Source organism: Hyperolius riggenbachi, chromosome 3 (genome assembly GCF_040937935.1).
Source record: "Hyperolius riggenbachi isolate aHypRig1 chromosome 3, aHypRig1.pri, whole genome shotgun sequence".
NCBI lineage: Eukaryota > Metazoa > Chordata > Amphibia > Anura > Hyperoliidae > Hyperolius > Hyperolius riggenbachi.
In genome coordinates, this window is record NC_090648.1 from 139,617,252 (window position 1) to 139,638,710 (window position 21,459).

Sequence of the window (21,459 nt, forward strand, 5' to 3'; positions counted from 1 at the left end):
ATTTTTCAGCACGACCTGGTACCTGCTCACAGTGCCAAAACCACTGGTAAATGGTTTACTGACCATGGTATTACTGTGCTCAATTGGCCTGCCAACTCTCCTGACCTGCACCCCATAGAGAATATGTGGGATATTGTGAAGAGAAAGTTGAGAGACGCAAGACCCAACACTCTGGATGAGATTAAGGCCGCTATTGAAGCATCCTGGGCCTCCATAACACCTGAGCAGTGCCACAGGCTGATTGCCTCCATGCCACGCCGCATTGAAGCAGTCATTTCTGCAAAAGGATTCCCGACCAAGTATTGAGTGCATAACTGAACATAATTATTTGAATATTGACTTTTTTTGTTTTAAAAACACTTTTCTTTTATTGGTCGGATGAAATATGCAAATTTTTTGAGATAGGAAATTTGGGTTTTTATGAGCTGTATGCCAAAATCATCAATATTAAAACAATAAAAGGCTTGAACTACTTCAGTTGTGTGTATTTGAATCTAAAATATATGAAAGTCTAATGTTTATCAGTACATTACAGAAAAAAATGAACTTTATCACAATATGCTAATTTTTTGAGAAGATCCTGTATATAAAAGATACACTAACTTATTACCAGGCAAGAAAGATACACCTTACTGGGCCAAACTCACTGAGCTCACTCTTCCTATAATTGTTATGAGAGGTGCGTAGCCACTTTATTAAAACTTAATCCTGTTTATGAACAGCCTGGGTCTTTATAGGTTGGAATATTGTCCTGGAAATCTAGAAATATGAAAGAAGAATAACGCCAATGTTTATCATCAAAAGACCGCAGCTGAGAGAAATCAACATCCAATGTTCGAGTAATAATTCAATAGAATCAGGTCACAAGTAAGTATAAAATTCAGTTCCAAAGTGCTTCACATCTGAGGTGTCAAGCCAATAAAGGTGAGCCCAGCATCCAAGCACACACAGCGTAAAGGTGGCCACTAACGGTCCAATTTCTAGCGAAAAATCGTTTGAGCGATCAGAAATTCCGATCGGAAGAAAATTTGTTCACTACACCATCAACGAATCGATCTTTGCTTCCTATCTATCACAACCAACCAAGAAAATCCAAATTTTGGTTTGACAAAAATCCAATTGGACGATTCTTTTTATAATCGTTCATAATCGATTGTGCCCATCAACTGAGATTATTTTCAACCAATCCGATCAGAGTATCTGATCGCTCCAACAATTTTTCACTAGAAATTGGACCGTTAGTGGCCACCTTAAGGCCTTTTTCACAGTGCGATGTTAAAGTCGCACATTAAAACAACATTTAACGCAGAATAACTCACTGCAATGAAAAATCAATGCCCCATTTACAGTGCACACGTTGCGTTGGTGACTAACGCTGCACGTTAAGTGAAAGTACTGCATGCAGTGCGTTATACACGTTATTAGCTGCATTGGACTGTTTGCACATGCTCAGTAATGACCTGGAAACATGCTTTTCATTGCCTGTATGCTCTACTGTATGCAACTGTAACGGGGCATTAAGTTGCGTTGCGACTTTTTTGGGGCATTGTGTTGTAATTTGCGTGGCGACTTTAACGTCACATCAAAACGCAACGTCCTACTGTGAAAGAGGCCTAAGACTCCCAATGGGCGCAAAGCTGTTCCAATCTTTAATTACATGAAGTCTTCCTCCAGATTGCATCAGTGTAAGATTCCCAAGGCGGAGACGAGCGACACCTTATACTCTTGCACCCACTACTAGCCAGTATACACTCGCTATTTTAATCCGGGGTACCCATATTTTTGGGCCCCGTATGTGAGTATTCCTTTTATGTTTTTACTAGTAGGCCTAAGCCCGGTACAATAACGGGATCTAGGCATCCCTCTCAACCCCCCTCTTCTCCCGCCCCTGTCACTGCCGCATGTCTGCGCGCACACGCCCGCCCCCGTCCTCCTCCTGTCCGAACTGCCGTCCGTGTGCCACACATGCGCTGTAGCGCAAAGGGACAGGAGAGGAGGACACAGGGTTTATTGTATAGGGTGGTTCATTTACCCTTAATAAAGCGTTCTACACTTAGTACTACTGCTTTTTATCATTTTTTATGAAACATCATTGATCTTACACTGATGCTATCTGGAGGATGACTTCATGCAATTAAAGATTGGAACAGCTTCACAACCATTGGGAGTCTTATGCTGTGTATATGTTACGGGCAAAACCAGAAATCGGCCAATTCTAGAATTGGCCGGCCGTTTCTAGAACTGGCCGATTTGACGTCGGCCAAAGTCCAAAATGCTGGGAATTTCTGACATTGGCCGGCCAGTTCTAGAAACGGCCAAAGTCAGTCGGCCAAAGTCCAAAAGGCACAAATCCCAGAACATCCCGGGTCCTGTCCAGCACCATGAATGCCACTCAACTACCTCTCCGCTCTGAAAGATACGAAACAGCATAATCTTTAAAGAAAAACACTTCTTTGTAACAGCTGATATAAATCCTGCAATACATCTGCAGTGTGTCTACATCCTGCTTTCATGGGAGCAGATATATTGTTATCACCCTGTGTTTACCAATTAGCTGCTCTGCTGTGGCAAAGGAGATTCCTGAGCTGTCACAACTGAGAGATCAAATTACAATGGTGATTAGTCAGATGAGGGTGAATTGGACGGGCTACATTCTCTAAATACATACAGGATGCATTTCTCTATAGCATGGTATGGAGCAGGCAGGGCTAAGTCCTAGGATCGAGGATCCAACTGATTAGTGGTAGTGGTTCCTCACCTTGATCTAGATGGGTGAAGGGCCAGCTGGTGGGCTCAGCAGCAAGAAGGGTGACTTTGCTTCCTCAAGAAGGAGACGACCGGGAGGCGGCAGAGCAGACTGGGAGACAGCAGGCACAGAGCCTGTGTGAGCCTGCTGCACGTGGGAGGCTAACCTCCGTTCTTCTCAGCACAGCAGCAGTCCGGGCAGCAGCGATGGATGGGTCAGCACTCCGGGCCGCAGCAGCAGGCATGTTCTTTAGTGAAAGACAAGTTTGTGCAGCACGTGGGCGCCAAAGTCTCTCGTCCTTAGTGGCGGTGCTCTGACAGCCACGTGGTACAACTGGATGCAGAGCAGTTGGAGGCGTGCCCGTTCCCCCGGGGCAGAGGAGGCGAGCTCCAGATGAATAACCAGCCAGGGCAGTATTCCTGATGTTCATCCCAGTCCCTCCAGGACTTGGATGGCAAGGGATACACCACTGTGGGCCAAGGCTAGGTGGCGCCGGAGAACAGCTGGCGAGACAATGCGAGGAGCGGTAAGCAAGGCAGCGGGGACTTCGGGACTTGGCCGGCCACATCTAGCCAGAATGCGTTCTGGCCGGCCAAAGTCCGCAAAAAGTCCCCGTTTCGCACACTGGCTGCTTCAGCCGGCCATTTCTAGCTTTGATCGGCCAGAACCCGAAGTGGCCAGACTTCGGATTCTGGCTGTAACATATACAACCTTATAATGTGGGTTGTTAGTGGCTGGTAAGCTTTTTTCATTTCAGGTGCTGGGACTCACCTTTATTGGCTTAACACCTCAGATGTGAAGCACAGTGGAACTGTATTTTATACTTACCTCTGATTTGCATGCTTGTTCAGGTTCTATGGCTTAAAGTATTATGGATCAGTAGGACAGCCGTGCAATGTGCATTATTTAAAAGGAAATAAACGTCATCCTTCATATCCCTTTCACCTCGGGTTCCATTTAACGCTGTCAGGACTTTTGCAGGAGCAGGGTGAGACGTTTTTCGGCTTCACCCAGCACCCAAATTTCCCGGCGCCTTAATTACATGTACACAGTCAGGCCTCCTTTGTTATGCTAATCAGCTGCATCTTTTTAGGTGTTAAAATAACCATTCATCCAATTCTTAAAGGGATGGTCAGGAATTTAAAAATAAAAAATCCACTTACCTGGGGCTTCTTCCAGCCCCTGGCATTCGTCCTGTGCCCTCGCCGCAGCTCCGGTGGTTCCCGGTCCCCTCTGGTGGAGAAGCCAACTTTGCCAGGTCGGCTTCCGCGTTGGTTTCCTCTGCGCTCCATGGTGCAGTTCACTGGTCGCGCTGACGTCATCTGGACAGTACAGCGCAGGCGCAGTAGTTCTGCGGCTCTGAGAGCTGCTCACGCAGGCGCAGTAAGAATCCTGTGCCGGAGGGGACCCAGGACCACCAGCGTTGAGCGGAGCTGCAGCAAGAGCTGACAGGGGCTGGAGGAAGCCCCAGGTAAGTAGATTTTTTTATTTTTGATGTGCTTGGATGTGTTCTTTAAATTGATCCCAACCCGCAGTTCGAGATCAAAATCAGATACTCACCTGAAGAGAGGGAAGCCTCAGGATCCTATTGAGGCTTCCCTTGGTGGTCTGGTGTCCCCAGTCGCTGAGCGTGGACCTTCTCCATATCAGGGCCACGCTCCTCCCCGTCAGGCAAGCATGGCCGCGCATTCGCAGTAGTACGGAGCCCACAGCTCTGGCTTACAGTGCATCAGCAGATGGGCTCAGTAGGCTATTTCGCGGCCACGCTGCAAGAGGAGGAGCTGTGCGGCCCCAATATGATTAGCAACAATGCCTTGTCACTAATCTTCCAGCAACGGGGACATTAGAATGCAGAGTGAAGCCTCAATAAGATCCTGAGGCTGCCCTCTCTTTAGGTAAGTATCTAATTTTGTACTTTTTAAGCAACATACACACACACTGGATTGACCTTGGCCATGGCGGCAGATAAAGACCATCTCGACCAAGAATCTAGCGTGAATCTGGCGTGTGTACAGCAGAGCTACATAACATCTGCAAGATCTTTAGTGATCTCTGACGCCCATGGCAAACCATTCCATTGCTCGATCTCCCCCTGAATAGCAGCAGCTGTAAAGCAATGGCACTGCACCGTCTTCAAGGGATCGAGTGTCAATCCCTACAGGGTGACAGAAGTGCCTCCATGTGTACGAGGCTTTATTGGACTAGCACTAGTGCATAAGAATCCAGTAAAGCACAGCGTGGCAAAAATAGCTTTGTGGTACCACCTTCTGAATCTTCCACCCTAGGCATCTACCTGGGTTGCCTATGTCTAAAAAGGACCTGACTGCCATCTCAACTGGAAAAGGAGCTACAGGATGCAGCCAGTCAGGAACATTAAACATATTTATTGCAAAAAATGCAATGCACAAAACATTCTTCATAGCTAATTAGCATTTACTGTCATGCTTTAAAAAATAGGAAATAGGATGCTAGGGCTTGAGATCCAGAATGGGCTCTATTCTCAAAGAGCCAAAAGTACCGCAAAATTTTACCGGTAAATTCCCGCCAGCGGTAAACTCCGCATTTTTTTAGCATTCACTAACATTTTCCGCATGTTTGCCGCATGCGGGAAAAAAGATGCGGAAACAGCCATTATTCATGCGGGAATCATGCGGTAAAAAGGTCGCATGAAAAAGTGTTTAAAAAAAAAAAGTTAAAGTCCACCAAGCACAGCCCTTAAGCCTCCACACTTCATTACAGTCAATGGGATGCGGAATATATCACCTACTTCTTGTAGGTGATAAAAATTCGGTAATTAACGAAGAAATGATGCGCCTGAACATCTTTGAGAATTGATCTTTTATTGCGGAAAATACCGACTTTTGCGGAAATTTTACCGCATGAATCCCGCACTTTTATCACACTTTTTCCGCATGCGGAAAAAACATGCGGAACATTTTGAGAATCCCAACTTGCCGGTATTTTGGGTGCAAACTTCCCGCATGTACTTTACCGCATGCGGAAACTCATTGAGAATAGAGCCCAATGACAGCCCACCAGTTGGCTCCTTCATTTGTGACATAATTCACGCTGCCTGAAATTACTGAGCAGAGACATGCTAAAGATTTTGAAAGAGAATTGTTTTTACAAAAGTTGTTAAAAGTCCGATTTAGAATTATTTCTATAGACACACAACTGTTTTTCATATCAGACTGTTTTCATTTCGGGTTCACTTGAATTGTTGACGTTATGTTGGGAAGGCACTTCAGACTGTCGCCTGAAGTGATCATTATTGGTTGTATGAATCATTGTTTTGGGCTAGTGTAGGTTGCTGTATTCTGTAGGTTGCTGTAGTTAGTTAGTTAGTTATTTATACTGTACATGCAGCCAGGCCACAGGCATGAGGGGCCAGTGTATGCAGTGACAGCACTAGACTGACGCTTCTATCAGCACAGCACAGCTTGTACGTAAACCTCGGCCAGGTATTGCATAATATAGCTCCTCCCACTCCTCCGCCGGGTCACGTGACCGTCACGCCATCAAAGGTCCTCTGGCCCAGTCAGCGTTCGGATCCGTGCGAGGCCTGAGCGCTGCTTGTTGTGGTTCTGGACGAGGCTGCCGCTGTACACTGTGTCGCCTGTCCGGCCTGAGCGCGGCCCGGGAGCATGTCTGGTTCCAGCTGTGCCTGCGCTGCCCGGATCCTTCTCAGCAGCTGCCTGCACAGAGGTGAGCCTGTCACCGGCTGTCACTTCACCCCTGACACGGGGCTTCCGGGAGGCCTCACCTCTCACCGAGGACGCCACCGCCACACTATTTACTGCGGAAAACTTTATTTCTAGAGCAAGAACGCACCGAGGTTGTAGTTGTATGAAACATCAGCGCAAATATGACGCGGTGCAAGTCTGGTGCAGATAGGGGAAGGCTGAAGAGAACATACATACAGGCAAACACTTGCGTTTTCATTTTTCCACTACCCTGCGAGTTCGATTCTGATCGCAAACTGCAAGGTACATTAAACTTAATGGAAACTGCAGCAGCAATTTCCATTAGGGCCCTTTTCCACCATCGCAAACTGAATCGCAAAGACGCAAACCGCTAGCGATTTTTACAATTGCTATGGTTTGCTTTTTAACATAGGAATCGTGGCTGCAAATGTCGGGGAATCGCTGGTAATTGGAAAAGGGCCCTTAGTGCGATCCGATTGCGATGCGATTTTGGTCAAAGTGCAATTGTTGCCCAGCCATGTTTTGTATGTGATTGAGCTGTACTATGAGTATAGTTGCTCAATCACAATCGCATGGTGGAAATTGAAATGAGATTGCAATCGTGATCAGAATCGTGATCGCAATTGCATTTCATAGTGGAAGGGAGCTTTTTAGTTCATTTAGCACTCACTCACAGGAGTTCTGGTTCGCTATGAGCTTGTTGGGCAATCTGTAATTCTGTTTTTCTACATTATTCCATGTTATCCATCTATTGACATGCTCCTGTTTGTTAAAATGTTACTTATTTGTGTATGAATTGTACATGTCAACTTATACCCAAATTTTGCAAAAAAAATAACTTTTTTTTTTTTTTTTTTTTTATATACCTATAATTCTGCTTATCAATTTATTTCATTTGCAAAACTTTTACTATATTTGCACTTGGAGTCCAGTCCCCATGGGTCAAGGGTGTCAAATACAAGGGCTGAAATTGAGCACTGGGACAAGTCCCAGGCCAATCAATATCTAGTGGCCACCTTGAGGGCCTGTTTACACTAGAGCGAATCAGAATCAATTTAGAATCAATTTATTTTCGCCAGGTAGGTTTGCACCTACAAGGTACTTGTCTTGGCAGTTGCTTAACAAACACAAACAAAAACAATACAAGGACAGACAGTGTGTATATTACAAGTCAAGGACATTATGCAAGTATAGTGGCAGTAAGCAATGTGAGAATTGTTCATTAAGGGCCTGTTTCCACTACACGCAGATTCTGCATGCAGAAAACTGACTCCAATGAATGTCTATGGGCCTGTTTCCACTGAACGCGATTTTCCTGATGCAGATTTCCCATAGGCATACATCGGAGTCAGTTTTCTGCATGCAGAATCTGCTTGTAGTGGAAACAGGCCCTTACAGTTCTGTGCTGATTACTATCAAGTCCTAGCAGCTCTAACGTGGTTCAGCATTAAGTATGGCTACTGCTTCAGGAAAAAAGCTGTTCCTGTGTCTAGAGGTTTTGGTAGCGATTGACTGGAATCTTACTCCTGAAGGCATGCGCTGGAAGATGGAGTGAGCTGGGTGAGAGGGGTAAGAGGCAATTTTGGTCGCTCTCTTTCTGCACCTGCTAGCGTAAAGATCCTGCAGGGGAGGTAAGCTACAGCCTATTATCCTTTCCGCTCATCGGATGATGCGCTGCAGCCTCCACTTTTCTAGTGCTGAGCAGGAGCCGAACCATACAGTCATAGATGATGATATGGTGCATTCGATGATTGCAGTGTAAAACTGCACCATTAGATTTTGAGGTAGGCCAAACTTTTTCAGCTGCCGTAGATGGTACATCATCTGTTGTGCTTTCTTGACAATAGTGGCAGTGTTGTTGTCCCATTTTAGGTCGTTTGAGATCATGGACCCAAGAAACTTGAATGACTCTACCTGGGTTATTGTGGATCCATTTATGGTTAAAGGGAGGTGCTTGGGGGGGAGGTCTCCTAAAGTCTATTATCATCTCCATAGTTTTGAGAGCGTTTAGTTCCAAGTTGTTGCTGCTGCACCAGGAGGAAAGCTGTCCCATGCCTGTATGCAGACTCGTCCCTGTTTTGTATGAGACCAACTACTGTTGTGTCGTCTGAAAACTTCAGAACATTAAAGTGAATGTTTTTTTTTTTTTTAACAATTCAATTTTATTGAGTTTCAAAAGAAAACATACAGACAAGTACACGCAGGTACTGAGGGACAGTAAATGAAGATAGTTACAGTGGTATATGCTATATGTATGCATAGGAGATAAAGTTACATAGAAATAATAACAGTGAGTATCATATATAGTATGTATGTGCCATTTGTGTGACATTCATTAGGCATTAAAATAACACTCATTGACTCATAGCATAAAAAACTTCAAGTAGGTATGATTCCTTTAAATTGGTCATAAACAAAAGAGAGGGAGCACCGTTTCCAAAAAAGAGTATGCAGCGTGCCCAAGGTCTCTCCCCAGTGCCTCCTGGGAAGTGCAGTCCAGATAAAACAGAAAGGACCGGCACCGCTGTCTTGTATCAAAGCTCTTTTTTAATAGCACCGAAGTGGCAGCAGTGACAGACTGCTGTTTCGGTTTACACCTTTATCAAACTGCTCAAAGCCTTTAAATTGGTCAGCATTGCTGTGGCTATACCATAAAGTGAATGTTTACCGGATTAGAAAAGAGTCAGATACTCACCTAAGGAGAGGGAAGGCTCAGTCCTAATGAGCCTTCCCCCTCCCCTCCCGGTGCCCGGTCCCGCGCAGGATCCCCCGTGGCAGTATTCGACCAGTTCGGTCAAATACTGCCATTTCCGCATGCTTTCGGGAGCACTCGGGCTCCCGATGACGCGGCCGCTCCATACTACGCATGCGCGAGCGCCCTCTATGACGCACTCGCACGTACGTAGTATGAAGCGGCCCGTCTTCGGAAGCCCGAGTGCTCCCGAAGACCTCCGAAGTCCCTGCGGCGGCGGACGCGAACGGGGGAGCCAGCGCAGCACCGAGGGCACCGGAAGAGGAGAGGGAAGGCTCATTAGGACCGAGCCTTCCCTCTCCTTAGGTGAGTATCTGACTTTTTTTCTTAATCTGGTACCCATTGGCTTAAACAGATGGATCTGTGGAGATGCAGTCATTGGTGTAAAGTGAGTAGAGCAGTGGGGAAAGCACACAGCCCTGGGGTGCACCAGTACTGACTGTCAGAGTGCTTGATGTGAGTTTACCAAGTCTAACACACTGTCTTCTGTTGGTTAAGAAATCTGTTACCTATTTGCAGATGGATTCAGGTATGTGTAGCTGGGAGAGCTTGCTGTGTAGCAGTGATGGAATTATGGTATTAAATCTACATGTGTTTTCTGCATGCAGATTCGCATATCCAATAATGGATAAGGGGCCTGTTTCCACTTGTCAGGAAAATTGAGCGTTTTACTGTGCAGGAAAAATCTGCGATTCACATGTAATGTAATTAATAGAAAATTCACATGCGTTTTTGCTATGTGTGAATTTGCTTGTTTTTGTGTAAAAGCACACAGGCAATGATATGGTTAAATTCACAAACTTACAAAGATACATGAAAACGCATATAAATTCGCATGTGAATTCAATTATTTCTGAAAAGAAATCGCACTTCATTAGTGGAAACTTATAAAGTTCCCTGATGTCTAATGGTCCCCTCCCCATATATTTCCCTGGTGTCTATGGGTCCTTCTGTGTACAGTTCCTTGATTTCTAGTGGCCCCCTTTCTCCCCAAAACTGCGTTCCTGGTGATTTCGCATGGGTCAAATGATGCAAAGTGGAGGAACCACTTGTGAGCCAAATTTGATGGTTCTACGGGCCAGAGTTTGACATGTAGGCCATGGGTTGTGCATACAGACTTGTTTGAGTCTGCAACATGGACTGTTTGGTATCAGGATTTCATGTGGGATTTACCTGGGCTAGTTGTGTTTTCAGAGACCTGGCAATTCTGAAGTTATGACTACTATGATTGTTCTCATTCAGTTTCTAGTTTGGGAGGTCAAGCTAGGTCACCTAGACTTTGCTGAAAAACAGGCCTGGTATGAGCATATATGGAGTATGTGTCTGTGGCAAAAAAAAAAAAAAAAACTTTGTAGAAACCCCTTGAAGCTCATGCATCACTGTAATAATTGATGGCTTTGTGGTGGTATTTTGGATGAGTTGTCTCGGTCTGAAAGGAAACTGTACACTCTCACCTTACATTGTGTGAGAAAAGCTCGGAGCAGTGCCGGCGCATCCATAGACTTGAATAGGAATTACTTGTATCAGGCTCAGTGAGTACCGGCTCAGTCAGAAGACTGAGCCGAAGTTGCTTTTTAAAACCAGGGCTGTGGAGTCGGTCCAAAAATCCTCCGACTCCTCAGTTTAAGATTTCTCCGACTCTAATTTGCATATTACAATTTTGTTTAACAGTATGTAACGTGAAATTCGTCTCTTAACCTTCCTGGCGGTAACCACTTTGCTAGCTGCACCAGCACACCGATCACTGCCGCCCCGCGCCCGATCGCAGCTATCCGGCACGGCGCGCGCCCCCCAGACCCCGTGCGCTGCCTGGCCAATCAGTGCCAGGCTACGCCGAGGGGTGGATCGGGACTCCCAATGACGTCATCCCACCCCGTCGCCATGGCGACGGGGGAAGCCCTCCAGGTAATCCCGTTCTTTGAACAGGATTTCCTGATCGCCTATAGCCGGAGGCGATCGAAGCGGGCGGGGGGATGCCGCTGAGCAGCGGTTATCATGTAGCGAGCCCTGGGCTCGCTACATGATATAAGGTAAAAAAAAAAAACTGCTGCGCTGCCTCCTGGCGGAATTTTTCATACCGCCAGGAGGGTTAACTGCCAACACTTAGGAATTTTACAAGACAACTGAAGTGAGTATATGTAGACTACTATATTTATTCCCTTTAGGCTGCTTTCACAGTGGGACGTTACAGGTGCACGTTAGTGCAACCTGTAACGCTCCCCCCAACGCACAGCAATGTAGCACAAGTGGGCTGTTCACAGTACCCACGTTGCGTTACATGTAACGCTGCACGTTGTAGTGAAAGTGCAGCATGCTGTGCGTTCTACGCAGCTTTGGCCGCGTTAGACTGTTTGCACATGCTCAGTGGGGGGCGGAGAGGAGGCGGGGAGATGCCGCTAAAGTAGCCGCGCACATGGCTACTTAATATGCACTGCACTGGCGGCCGCTGATTGGCCGGCGGGACCACGTGATGCCGAGTGTCTCGCTCCGCATCGTGGTCCCGCCGGCCAATCAGCGCCACTCTGGGAGACCTTATGCGGATAGAGCCGCCTAACGCGGCTCACTCTAACGTCCTCTCCCGCACCACCATGCATTGCGTTAGGGGCACGTTATGCGACCAGAACGTCCCCTAAAACGCAACGTCTTAGTGTGTAAGTAGCCTTAGACTAAAACTAGTCCTTGGTAAGAGTACTTATAAAAGGTACCGACCGGAACAAAGAACATCTATCAGGCCCTAGGCAATGTAACTGTGGGTGCATGTAAGAATGATGTGCAGGTACTCTGTAATAGAGGAACAATCTCCTCATTCCCCTCCACATTCTTCATGCACAATCTGAACCATGTTTATGGGTGATAGACAACACCTCTGTGTTCAATGTGCACAACATTCTCAGTGGATTCCCTGCAGCTCTGTGGGGAGTGCATATGTAGAGTATAGTACTGCTTTGTAACAAAGTAAACCTGAGACAGATGAAATTAAAGTTTTTTTTTTTTTTTTTTTTTTTTTTTTTTTTTTTTTTTTTTTTTTTTTTTCATACCTGGGACTTCCTCCAGCCCCCTTCAGGCTGATCAGTCCCTCGCTGTCGTCCTCTGCCACCTGGATCTTCTGCTATGAGTCCAGGTACTTGAGCCAGTCTGGTGTAGTGCGCATGCACACACTCCGCCGCCGGGAGCGTACTACACCTGCGCAGCACTATTGCGCAGGTGCATAATGCTCCTGGCTGTGGAAGCGGCACGTAGCCAGACTGCTCTGACTGGCTAAATTACCTGGACTCATAGCAGAAGATCCAGGTGGTGGAGGAGGACAGCGAGGGACTGATAAGCCTAAAGGGATTTGGAAGAAGCCCCAGGTATGGATAACACTTTTCTTTTCATCCGTCTCAGGTACCCTTTAATTTGTAGTCGCCAAACCAAATTTTAACAACCTATCAAATTATTTGATTTCATGAGCAAAGCGTGCATTCATTTGCATAAACCAGCATCAGTGCATAATTATTTCCATCTCATTGACCATCTCTATTAGTGACACGGCTACACATCTGGCTTTATACTTACAGCATAGATGTTGTTTCGTGTATATATGAGATTCCTGTGTACACATTGTGTGTGTATATATATATATATATATATATTCATATTCCAGGACGTCTCAGGACAGCAACCCTGAGACTTGTCTCCCTCCATTTCCAACTGGACAGGATACTAGTTAAAAGAATTAACATAATTGATTAGGCAGGCAGGCACACTACATAAGGCAGCATTCCCTTACCCTCATCAGTTGTTTTCCTGTCCATCAGGATGCTGGTTGTGTGGGGAGAGCTGGCCAACCATAATAGATTTCAGGAGCCGCGGCATACAAGTGTCACCTATGTCAGCGATGGTCAGGCGAGCCAGCGCGGGTGCTTGATGTCTGCATCGGCTTCTCCCCCAGTCTGTGTTACACGCCGGAGCGGTTTCCGCTGAAGGATGCGCACAGGAGGACATGTGACTTCCACATTACGTGACCAAGGAGGAAGTAGAATGCTTTCCATGGCTCGGCGTGCATCCCAGCGGACATCTCGCCGCATTTAGCCGCTGATTGAGCTAGTCTGCTCGGTAAGGCGGTGGATTTCTAAGGTAAAGCAAACCTTTTCATTATGTTTGAGCGGAAACCTTCAGGTGACCTATTCAAGGGTTGTGCATCCTGGTCAGTCTTGTGTATGCTGACCATGGAAGCGTCCGCAGGCTCTTGCTCCCATAGTTCTGAGGAGTCAAGCTCCACTCCCTCTCTGGTATGTGTCTTTGGTTATGTCTTTATACCGGCTATTATTTGAGGGTTATCAAGCACCCTCCCCTGGTTCCTCAATTTTAACTTGGGTTTCCATCCTGGAAACACCCAAGAGGAATAGCTGCTGAGTTTATTTTGCCAGATGGCTGTCCTCTTGGCAGCACTGCTCATGCATGAAATCCCTGGGCCACAAGCCATGGTCGGGAGACTGGTGCTGGTTGGGGAGTCCATTACAGGAGAACTAGACAGCATAAGAAATGGTACTGTTCCTGACGTTCTCCCCTATGCTGGAAAGATGGGATCACAGACAAGAGCTTCCAAGCTTGTTCCAGCAGCAGGGATATTCACTCATATAGTTCACATTAGAGTGTGATTTTCCCCTGTGTGTTTTACCCTCTCTCTTGTTTCCTCTATAATCTAGTAAGCTAATGGAAACTTTCAGGGTAATGATAGTTGCAAGGAGTCATTTGCTTCCCATTTGATTTGGTCAGGCCTGCAGTAAACCTATGTTAGCTGTAGAGACTGACAATCAATGCAGGGATGTGCACTCACATGGTTGATTTGAGAGTGATGTTTCCCTGGTATAAGTTTATACTTTCTCTTGTCCTCTGTGTCCATGCAATCTAGCAGTGGGTGCAAAGCAGGAGGCGAAGGTGAATTGTTGCCATTGCAGCAATAGGCTTCCCCAGGGTTATAATAAGATGATATGTCAAGCCTGAACTGCAGCGATGGTGATTGACAATCTATGGAAATTTTCAGGAAGTGAATCTCGGGGTAGTTTCAAGGAGTTCCTTGTTTCAAACTTGTTCAGATCTGCATTGCATTTGATTCAGATCTGCATTGCATTTGATTCAGATCTGCATTGCATTTGGTTCAGATCTGCATTGCATTTGGTTCAGATCTGCATTGCATTTGGTTCAGATCTGCATTGCATTTGGTTCAGATCTGCATTGCATTTGGTTCAGATCTGCATTGCATTTGGTTCAGATCTGCATTGCATTTGGTTCAGATCTGCATTGCATTTGGTTCAGATCTGCATTGCATTTGGTTCAGATCTGCATTGCATTTGGTTCAGATCTGCATTGCATTTGGTTCAGATCTGCATTGCATTTGGTTCAGATCTGCATTGCATTTGGTTCAGATCTGCATTGCATTTGGTTCAGATCTGCATTGCATTTGGTTCAGATCTGCATTGCATTTGGTTCAGATTTGCATTGCAATTGGTTCAGATCTGCATAGCATTTGTTTCAGATCTGCATTACTTTTGTTTCAGTTCTGTGTTGCATTTGTTCAGTTCTGTATTGCATTTGTTTCAGATCTGCATTACTTTGGTTCAGATCTGTATTGCATTTGTTCTGATCTGTATTGCATTTGTTTCAGATCTGCATATCATTTGTTTCAGATCTGCATATCATTTGTTTCAGATCTGCATATCATTTGTTTCAGATCTGCATTACTTTTGTTTCAGATCTGCATTGCATTTGTTCTGATCTGTATTGCATTTGTTCAGTTCTGTATTGCATTTGTTCAGTTCTGTATTGCATTTGTTTCAGATCTGCATTGCATTTGTTTCAGATCTGCATAGCACTTGTTTCAGATCTGCATAGCATTTGTTTCAGATCTGCATTGCACTTGTTTCAGATCTGCATTGCACTTGTTTCAGATCTGCATTACTTTGTTTCAGATCTGTATTGCATTTGTTTCAGATCTGTATTGCATTTGTTTCAGATCTGCATTACTTTGGTTCAGATCTGTATTGCATTTGGTTCAGATCTGTATTGCATTTGGTTCAGATCTGTATTGCATTTGGTTCAGATCTGCATTGCATTTGGTTCAGATCTGCATTGCATTTGTTTCAGATCTGCATTGCATTTGTTTCAGATCTGCATTGCATTTGTTTCAGATCTGCATTGCATTTGTTTCAGATCTGCATTGCATTTGTTTCAGATCTGCATTGGTTTCAGATCTGCATTGCATTTGTTTTGAATTTTGTTTGATTTGTCAAGCCTGCACTTAAACCTCTACTGGCTGTAGAGATTGACAATTTTTCAGGTTGATACACTCTTAGTATTTAGAGTGTAATTTCCCCTGTATGTTTTATCCCCTCTCTATATTCTGGCAAAGGTGAATGTAAAGCAGAGGGTTTCAAGATTCTGGAATCTTAAGCAATGTGGACAGCAGATTTTTCCAGTATTATAAGTAATTGTTGAATCTGCACAAAGGGCAGTGCTCAGTCGTGTGGCAGATTTATTCAGCATGGAAATTCACTGCCCATATAAATCTATGGGTCTGTGCACAGTGCTGGGTTGTACCTGATTGCATTATTCTAAAAAGCGGCATGCAGATTTGTAAAAAGGCCATGTCTGGTCTCCAGTGCAGTTCACACTCATAATGTTGCATTACTATGCTTGCATTATAAGCTTATCCACTGTGATCCTAGCCTAGAGCTATCATAGCGGTGGGTGTTGTCTTCCACTTAAAGAGGAACTCCCAGTGAAAATTCTTCATTTTTACAATAATTATGTATAAATTGAGTCAGTGTTTGCCCATTTTAAAAGCTGCCCTCTCTTTTATTTACATTCTGACATTTATCAGATGGTGACGTTTTTACGGTTGGCAGGTGATGTAGCTGGAAGTACATGCTGCTTGTTCTGGCAGTTGGAAACAGCTGTAAACCGCTATTTCCCACAATGCAACGAGGTTCACAGACAGGAAACTGCCAGGAAAATAGTCTTCACAGTCTCCTGTGGGAGGGGCTTCACCACAATATTAGACATACAGAGCCCCCTGATGAGGATCCATTTGAGAAAAGGAAAAGATTTCTCATGTAAAAGTGGGTATCAGCTACTGATTGGGATGAAGTTCAATTCTTGGTCATGGTTTCTCTTTAAAGGAGAAACTGTTAGGAAGCTGTTAAAACGGATTCCAAGAATGGCAAGTTGGATAAGACTAAGCTGTCAAACCTGATAAGCATGCAGCGTCTTCTGAAGCGGTGTCTAAATCTAGGAAATGTGCAGTGACCGTATGCCTGATTCTGCAGAACACCTGTGTCAATTATGCACCGAAAAGGTAGTGAAAGATGAATCCCCTACATAGCTTAAAGATTTGATGGGATGGTTGAGATCAGAGATGTCCTTTGCTATTAAAGAAATTGAAGAATCTGCTTTCATACTTTCTAATTCAGATGTTACACCGACATTTACCCCCTCTACTTCTGATGCACCTATTGCTGGTCCTTCTAAATCCTCCTAACAGACCTCCTCAAGAGGTAGAGAGTCGAGGTTGATTCAGATAAATTTGACATCTAAAGGGAGAGTGGATATCTATTATTGGAAGAGTTACCACAGGGCGAAGTAGACGCATCTGAGGGTAAAGGCGTTAAGTCTCAGAAATTTGCTTTTCCACAGAATTTATGAATGAGTTATTTGAAGCTATGCATAGGGCTATGGGCATTACCAAGGAACAAGAAGACTTCTTCCTATTGATCAAATGTACAAACGTTTATCTAACCTAAAATTGTATCTAAATTCCATAGATCTCAAGAGATCTTTTTACCATCTTTTTGCAGTAATTCATCAAATCAAAAGGAAGAAAGGTTGCACTGTCTAGGTGTTAAGAAGGTGTCTAATTGAATATCTTCAGAGATCCAAGAATTGGAGGAAGTCCAATGCTTTGTTGGTTCTCTTTGCCGGAAAGCCGCCTTCTAAAGAAACCGATAGCAAGATGGATCAGACAAGCTATTGCTTTATCTTACTTGCACCAGGGCAAGCAGTTATCAGGACTAGCGAAAGGTCATTCAACCAGAGCGGTTTCTACTTCCTGGGCAGAGAGAGCAGGGGCTACTATTAATAAATCTGTGAAGCGGCAACCTGGTCAAGCCACAATACCTTTAAGCATTATAGACTTGATTTAACCTCTAACTCTGACTTATGTTTTGGTAGAAGAGTTTTGCAGGCTGTAATCCCTCCCTAATTATGTCTTGTTTATCATCTCAGGGTTGCTGTCCTGAGACGTCCTGGAAAGACAAACTTACTTGCGGTAAGGTCTTTTCCAGGAGTCGGAAGGACAGCACCCTTACTACCCACCCTGATGTATTGTTAATAAAAATTATTTGAAGCATCATTCTGTGTGGTCTTTTTTATTACTGATGAGGGTAAGGGAATGCTGCCTTATGTAGTGTGCCTGCCTGCCTAATCAATTATGTTAATTCTTTTAACTAGTATCCTGTCCAGTTGGAAATGGAGGGAGACAAGTCTCAGGGTTGCTGTCCTTCCGACTCCTGGAAAAGACCTTACCGCAAGTAAGTTTGTATGTGTGTGTATATATATATATCCAATGACAAAGAAATGAAAAGTCTCAGAACAGTATCATTTCAATGGTAGGTTTATTTTAACAGTGGCAGATAGCACATCAAAAGGAAAATCGAAAAAATACCCTTAAATAAAAGATAGCAACTGATTTGCATTTCATTGAGTGAAATAAGTTTTTGAACCCTCTAACAATAAAAGACTTAATACTTAGTGGAAAAACCCTTGTTTGCAAGCACAGAGGTCAAACGTTTCTTGTAATTGATGACCAAGTTTGCACACATTTTAGGAGGAATGTTGGTCCACTCCTCTTTGCAGATCATCTCTAAATCCCTAAGGTTTCGAGGCTGTCTCTGTGCAACTCTGAGCTTGAGCTCCCTCCATAGGTTTTCTATTGGATTAAGGTCCGGAGACTGATTAGGCCACTCCATGACCTTAATGTGCTTCTTCTTGAGCCACTCCTTTGTTGCCTTTGCTATATGTTTTGGTTCATTGTCGTGCTGGAACACCCATCCACGACCCATTTTCAGTTTCCTGGCAGAGGAAAGGAGGTTGTCGTTCAGGATTTCACGATACATGGCTCCGTCCATTTTCCCGTTAATGTGATTAAGTTGTCCTGTGCCCTTAGCAGAAAAACACCCCCAAAGCAAAATGTTTCCACCCCCATGCTTGACGGTGGGGACGGTGTTTTGGGGGTCATAGGCAGCATTTTTCTTCCTCCAAACACAGCGAGTTGAGTTAATGCCAAAGAGCTCTATTTTAGTCTCATCAGACCACAGCACCTTCTCCCAGTCACTCACAGAATCATTCAGGTGTTCATTGGCAAATTCAGACGGGCCTGCACATGTGCCTTCTTGAGCAGGGGGACCTTGCGAGCCCTGCAGGATTTTAATCCATTGCGGTGTAATGTGTTTCCAATGGTTTTCTTGGTGACTGTGGTCCCTGCTAATTTGAGGTCATTCACTAACTCCTCCCGTGTAGTTCTAGGATGCTTTTTCACCTTTCTCAGAACCATTGACACCCCACGAGGTGAGATCTTGCGTGGAGCCCCAGAGCGAGGTCGATTGATGGTCATTTTGTGCTCCTTCCATTTTCGAACAATCGCACCAACAGTTGTCACCTTCTCTCCCAGCTTCTTGCTAATGGTTTTGTAGCCCATTCGAGCCTTGTGCAGGTCTACAATTTTGTCTCTGACATCCTTGGACAGCTCTTTGGTCTTTCCCATGTTGGAGAGTTTGGAGTCTGCTTGATTGATTCTGTGGACAGGTGTCTTTTATACAGGTGACTAGTTAAGACAGGTGTCCTTAATGAGGGTGACTAATTGAGTAGAAGTGTCTAACCACTCTGTGGGAGCAAGAACTCTTAATGGTTGGTAGGGGTTCAAAAACTTATTTCATTCAATGAAATGCAAATCAGTTGCTATCTTTTATTTAAGGTTATTTTTTCGATTTTCCTTTTGATGTGCTATCTGCCACTGTTAAAATAAACCTACCATTGAAATGATACTGTTCTGAGACTTTTCATTTCTTTGTCATTGGACAAACTTACAAAATCAGTGAGGGGTCAAATAATTATTTCCTCCACTGTATGTATGTATGTATGTATGTATGTATGTATATATATATATATGCATACATACAGTCAGTCAGTCAGTCAGTCAGTCAGTCAGTCACAATCAGATATGTATATCTGACTTTAAAAATATTGGGACTGCTTTATTGAAGCTGCACAAGTAACTAATTTTGATTGGTTTATTTCATTTTTGTGGACTGAACACAGCTATTACTGTGTATATACATTATTTTTAATGACTATTATTTGAGAAATAGAACATTTTCTATTTTAATTACAGTTACAAATTCATTAGGAGTCGGTGCACTTTTTTTTTTTTCCCGACTCCAGGCACCCAAAATTGCTCCGACTTCACAGCCCTGTTTAAAACACTATAATTAGGCCTCCAGCAATCGCTTTTCTTTACCTCACTATCCATGGCGGCATTGAGGGGGAATAGTAATTAATTCGACCCGGGCTTGTGCAAAAGCAGGATCAGCCATATACAGTCTGTATCCTGCGCCCAAGTCTACCAGCTCCGATTTCATATGAATGTGATAATTCAAGCAGAAAGAATCATCGCACACCCGTAGTAGGGTGGTTGCTGGTGCTGGACCCACATAGCAGCGTAATACATTAAATTGAGAGTGATCTGGATACAGACTTGTATGGAACAAAGTAAATTTTATTGTTACAATGCACACGTAAGATATCGAACCATCTTAGCAGATGATCGTTTCAGGCCTATCCGGTCCCCTTTGTCAAGGCAGCCCCTTTGTCAAGGCAGGGGTAGACTGTTCCATACAAGTCTGTGTGGGTCTTTCTTTCGATTTTCTAGTCTACGGGAGATGACTCAGAGGAAACTTCATAGGAAACAGTTCTCCAATCACAGTACCCTCTACAACTTGAAGCATTGTGATTGGCCCAGTAGTGTGGGTCTAGTTATTAAGCAACCTATCAAACTTCTGGAGGATACTGTCCACCCAATCACGTTTGTGGACTTTCGCTATGAGTGTCCTAACTGGGTTACCTCAAGGAGACTAGCGCCAAACTGTTGGCTAAGGGATGTGGCATCCCTTTCTGCTGTTTCATTTGCTGCTTAGGAGTTGTGCAGTGTAATATAAGAAACTAGGTGTGTATGGGTTTTTGGTTTGTTTTTCGCCTCCACTTATTCCTTTTCCATGGTATTAACTCATTATCACTCTTGGGAGGCAAAGCCTATGGGAGATATTTGTGTTGGAACTTGGGGGGGGGGGTAAGGCCCGGTTCACACTTGCGTTGAAGTGGCAAACGGATCCGTCAAAAAAAAAAAAAAAAAAGACTGATCACTGGACGATCAGTTAACATTGGATCGGTTCCCTTTTGAACCAGGAACGTAGTTCCCCCCCCCCCCCCCCCCCCCTCTGTGAACCGGGCCTTACTGTAATCGAATGGGCACTTATTGCTACCATCTTGTGCTGGAGATTTTTACCACAATTAGTGCTGTAAAATCACTGTACACTGTCAATTCCCGATTGCGATCAGCACTTTTATAAGCACTGTATTGCAGTTGCTCCAGAATCGTGAGAAAATGCTACAGGCAACACGTTTTATGATTGCCGTTAATCAGGAAACTCCTTCGATCAGCGGCAATCATGGCAGTGAGATCACTGCCAAATAGTTACAATTGCGCTAGCGCATCAGGGATTAGGGGGAATCGCCCTGGTGTGAATGGACCCTTACAGACAGCATAAAAACCAGTCAGCAGCTCAGTTGCTTGGGCTTGCTGTCCACTACATCAGGACATGCTGCACAGTTGGCTCAAGATAACAGTGCTGTTCAGGACAGCTTGGTTTTTGCTGTCTGTTATGAATACAAAGTCATGTGGGTGGTGTGTCCCTGGAGCTGTCATTTGTTTACCACTGTACGGTATCAGCACTAAGATGACATCAGACAGATGTAACCTTTGTACATCTTACAGCAGAAGATGTACAAAAAAAACACTACATTTTGTATTTACATCAGGAGCTGAAAAGCCAAGATTGTAGAGTGTTTTTTTTTTTTTGGGGGGGGGTTAGGGGCTTTTTCCACTGGCTACATTGTAAGGACAACATGATTATCTTGGAAATTGTCACCACATAAATGTGGTGCTA

At 44.5% G+C, this 21,459-nt stretch overlaps 1 protein-coding gene across 2 annotated transcripts in view; it reads left to right on the plus strand.

Annotated features, from left to right (window-relative positions):
• Positions 1 to 6,249: 6,249 nt before the first annotated feature.
• CLPX (caseinolytic mitochondrial matrix peptidase chaperone subunit X) overlaps positions 6,250 to 21,459 on the plus strand; it is a 54,317-nt gene continuing 39,107 nt past the window's right edge. For both annotated transcript variants that reach the window (XM_068274983.1, XM_068274984.1), the window contains exon 1: positions 6,250 to 6,451. In XM_068274983.1, coding sequence (XP_068131084.1) covers positions 6,391 to 6,451 — 61 coding nt within the window. In that variant the 5' untranslated portion in view covers positions 6,250 to 6,390. The remainder of the gene's footprint in view (positions 6,452 to 21,459) is intronic.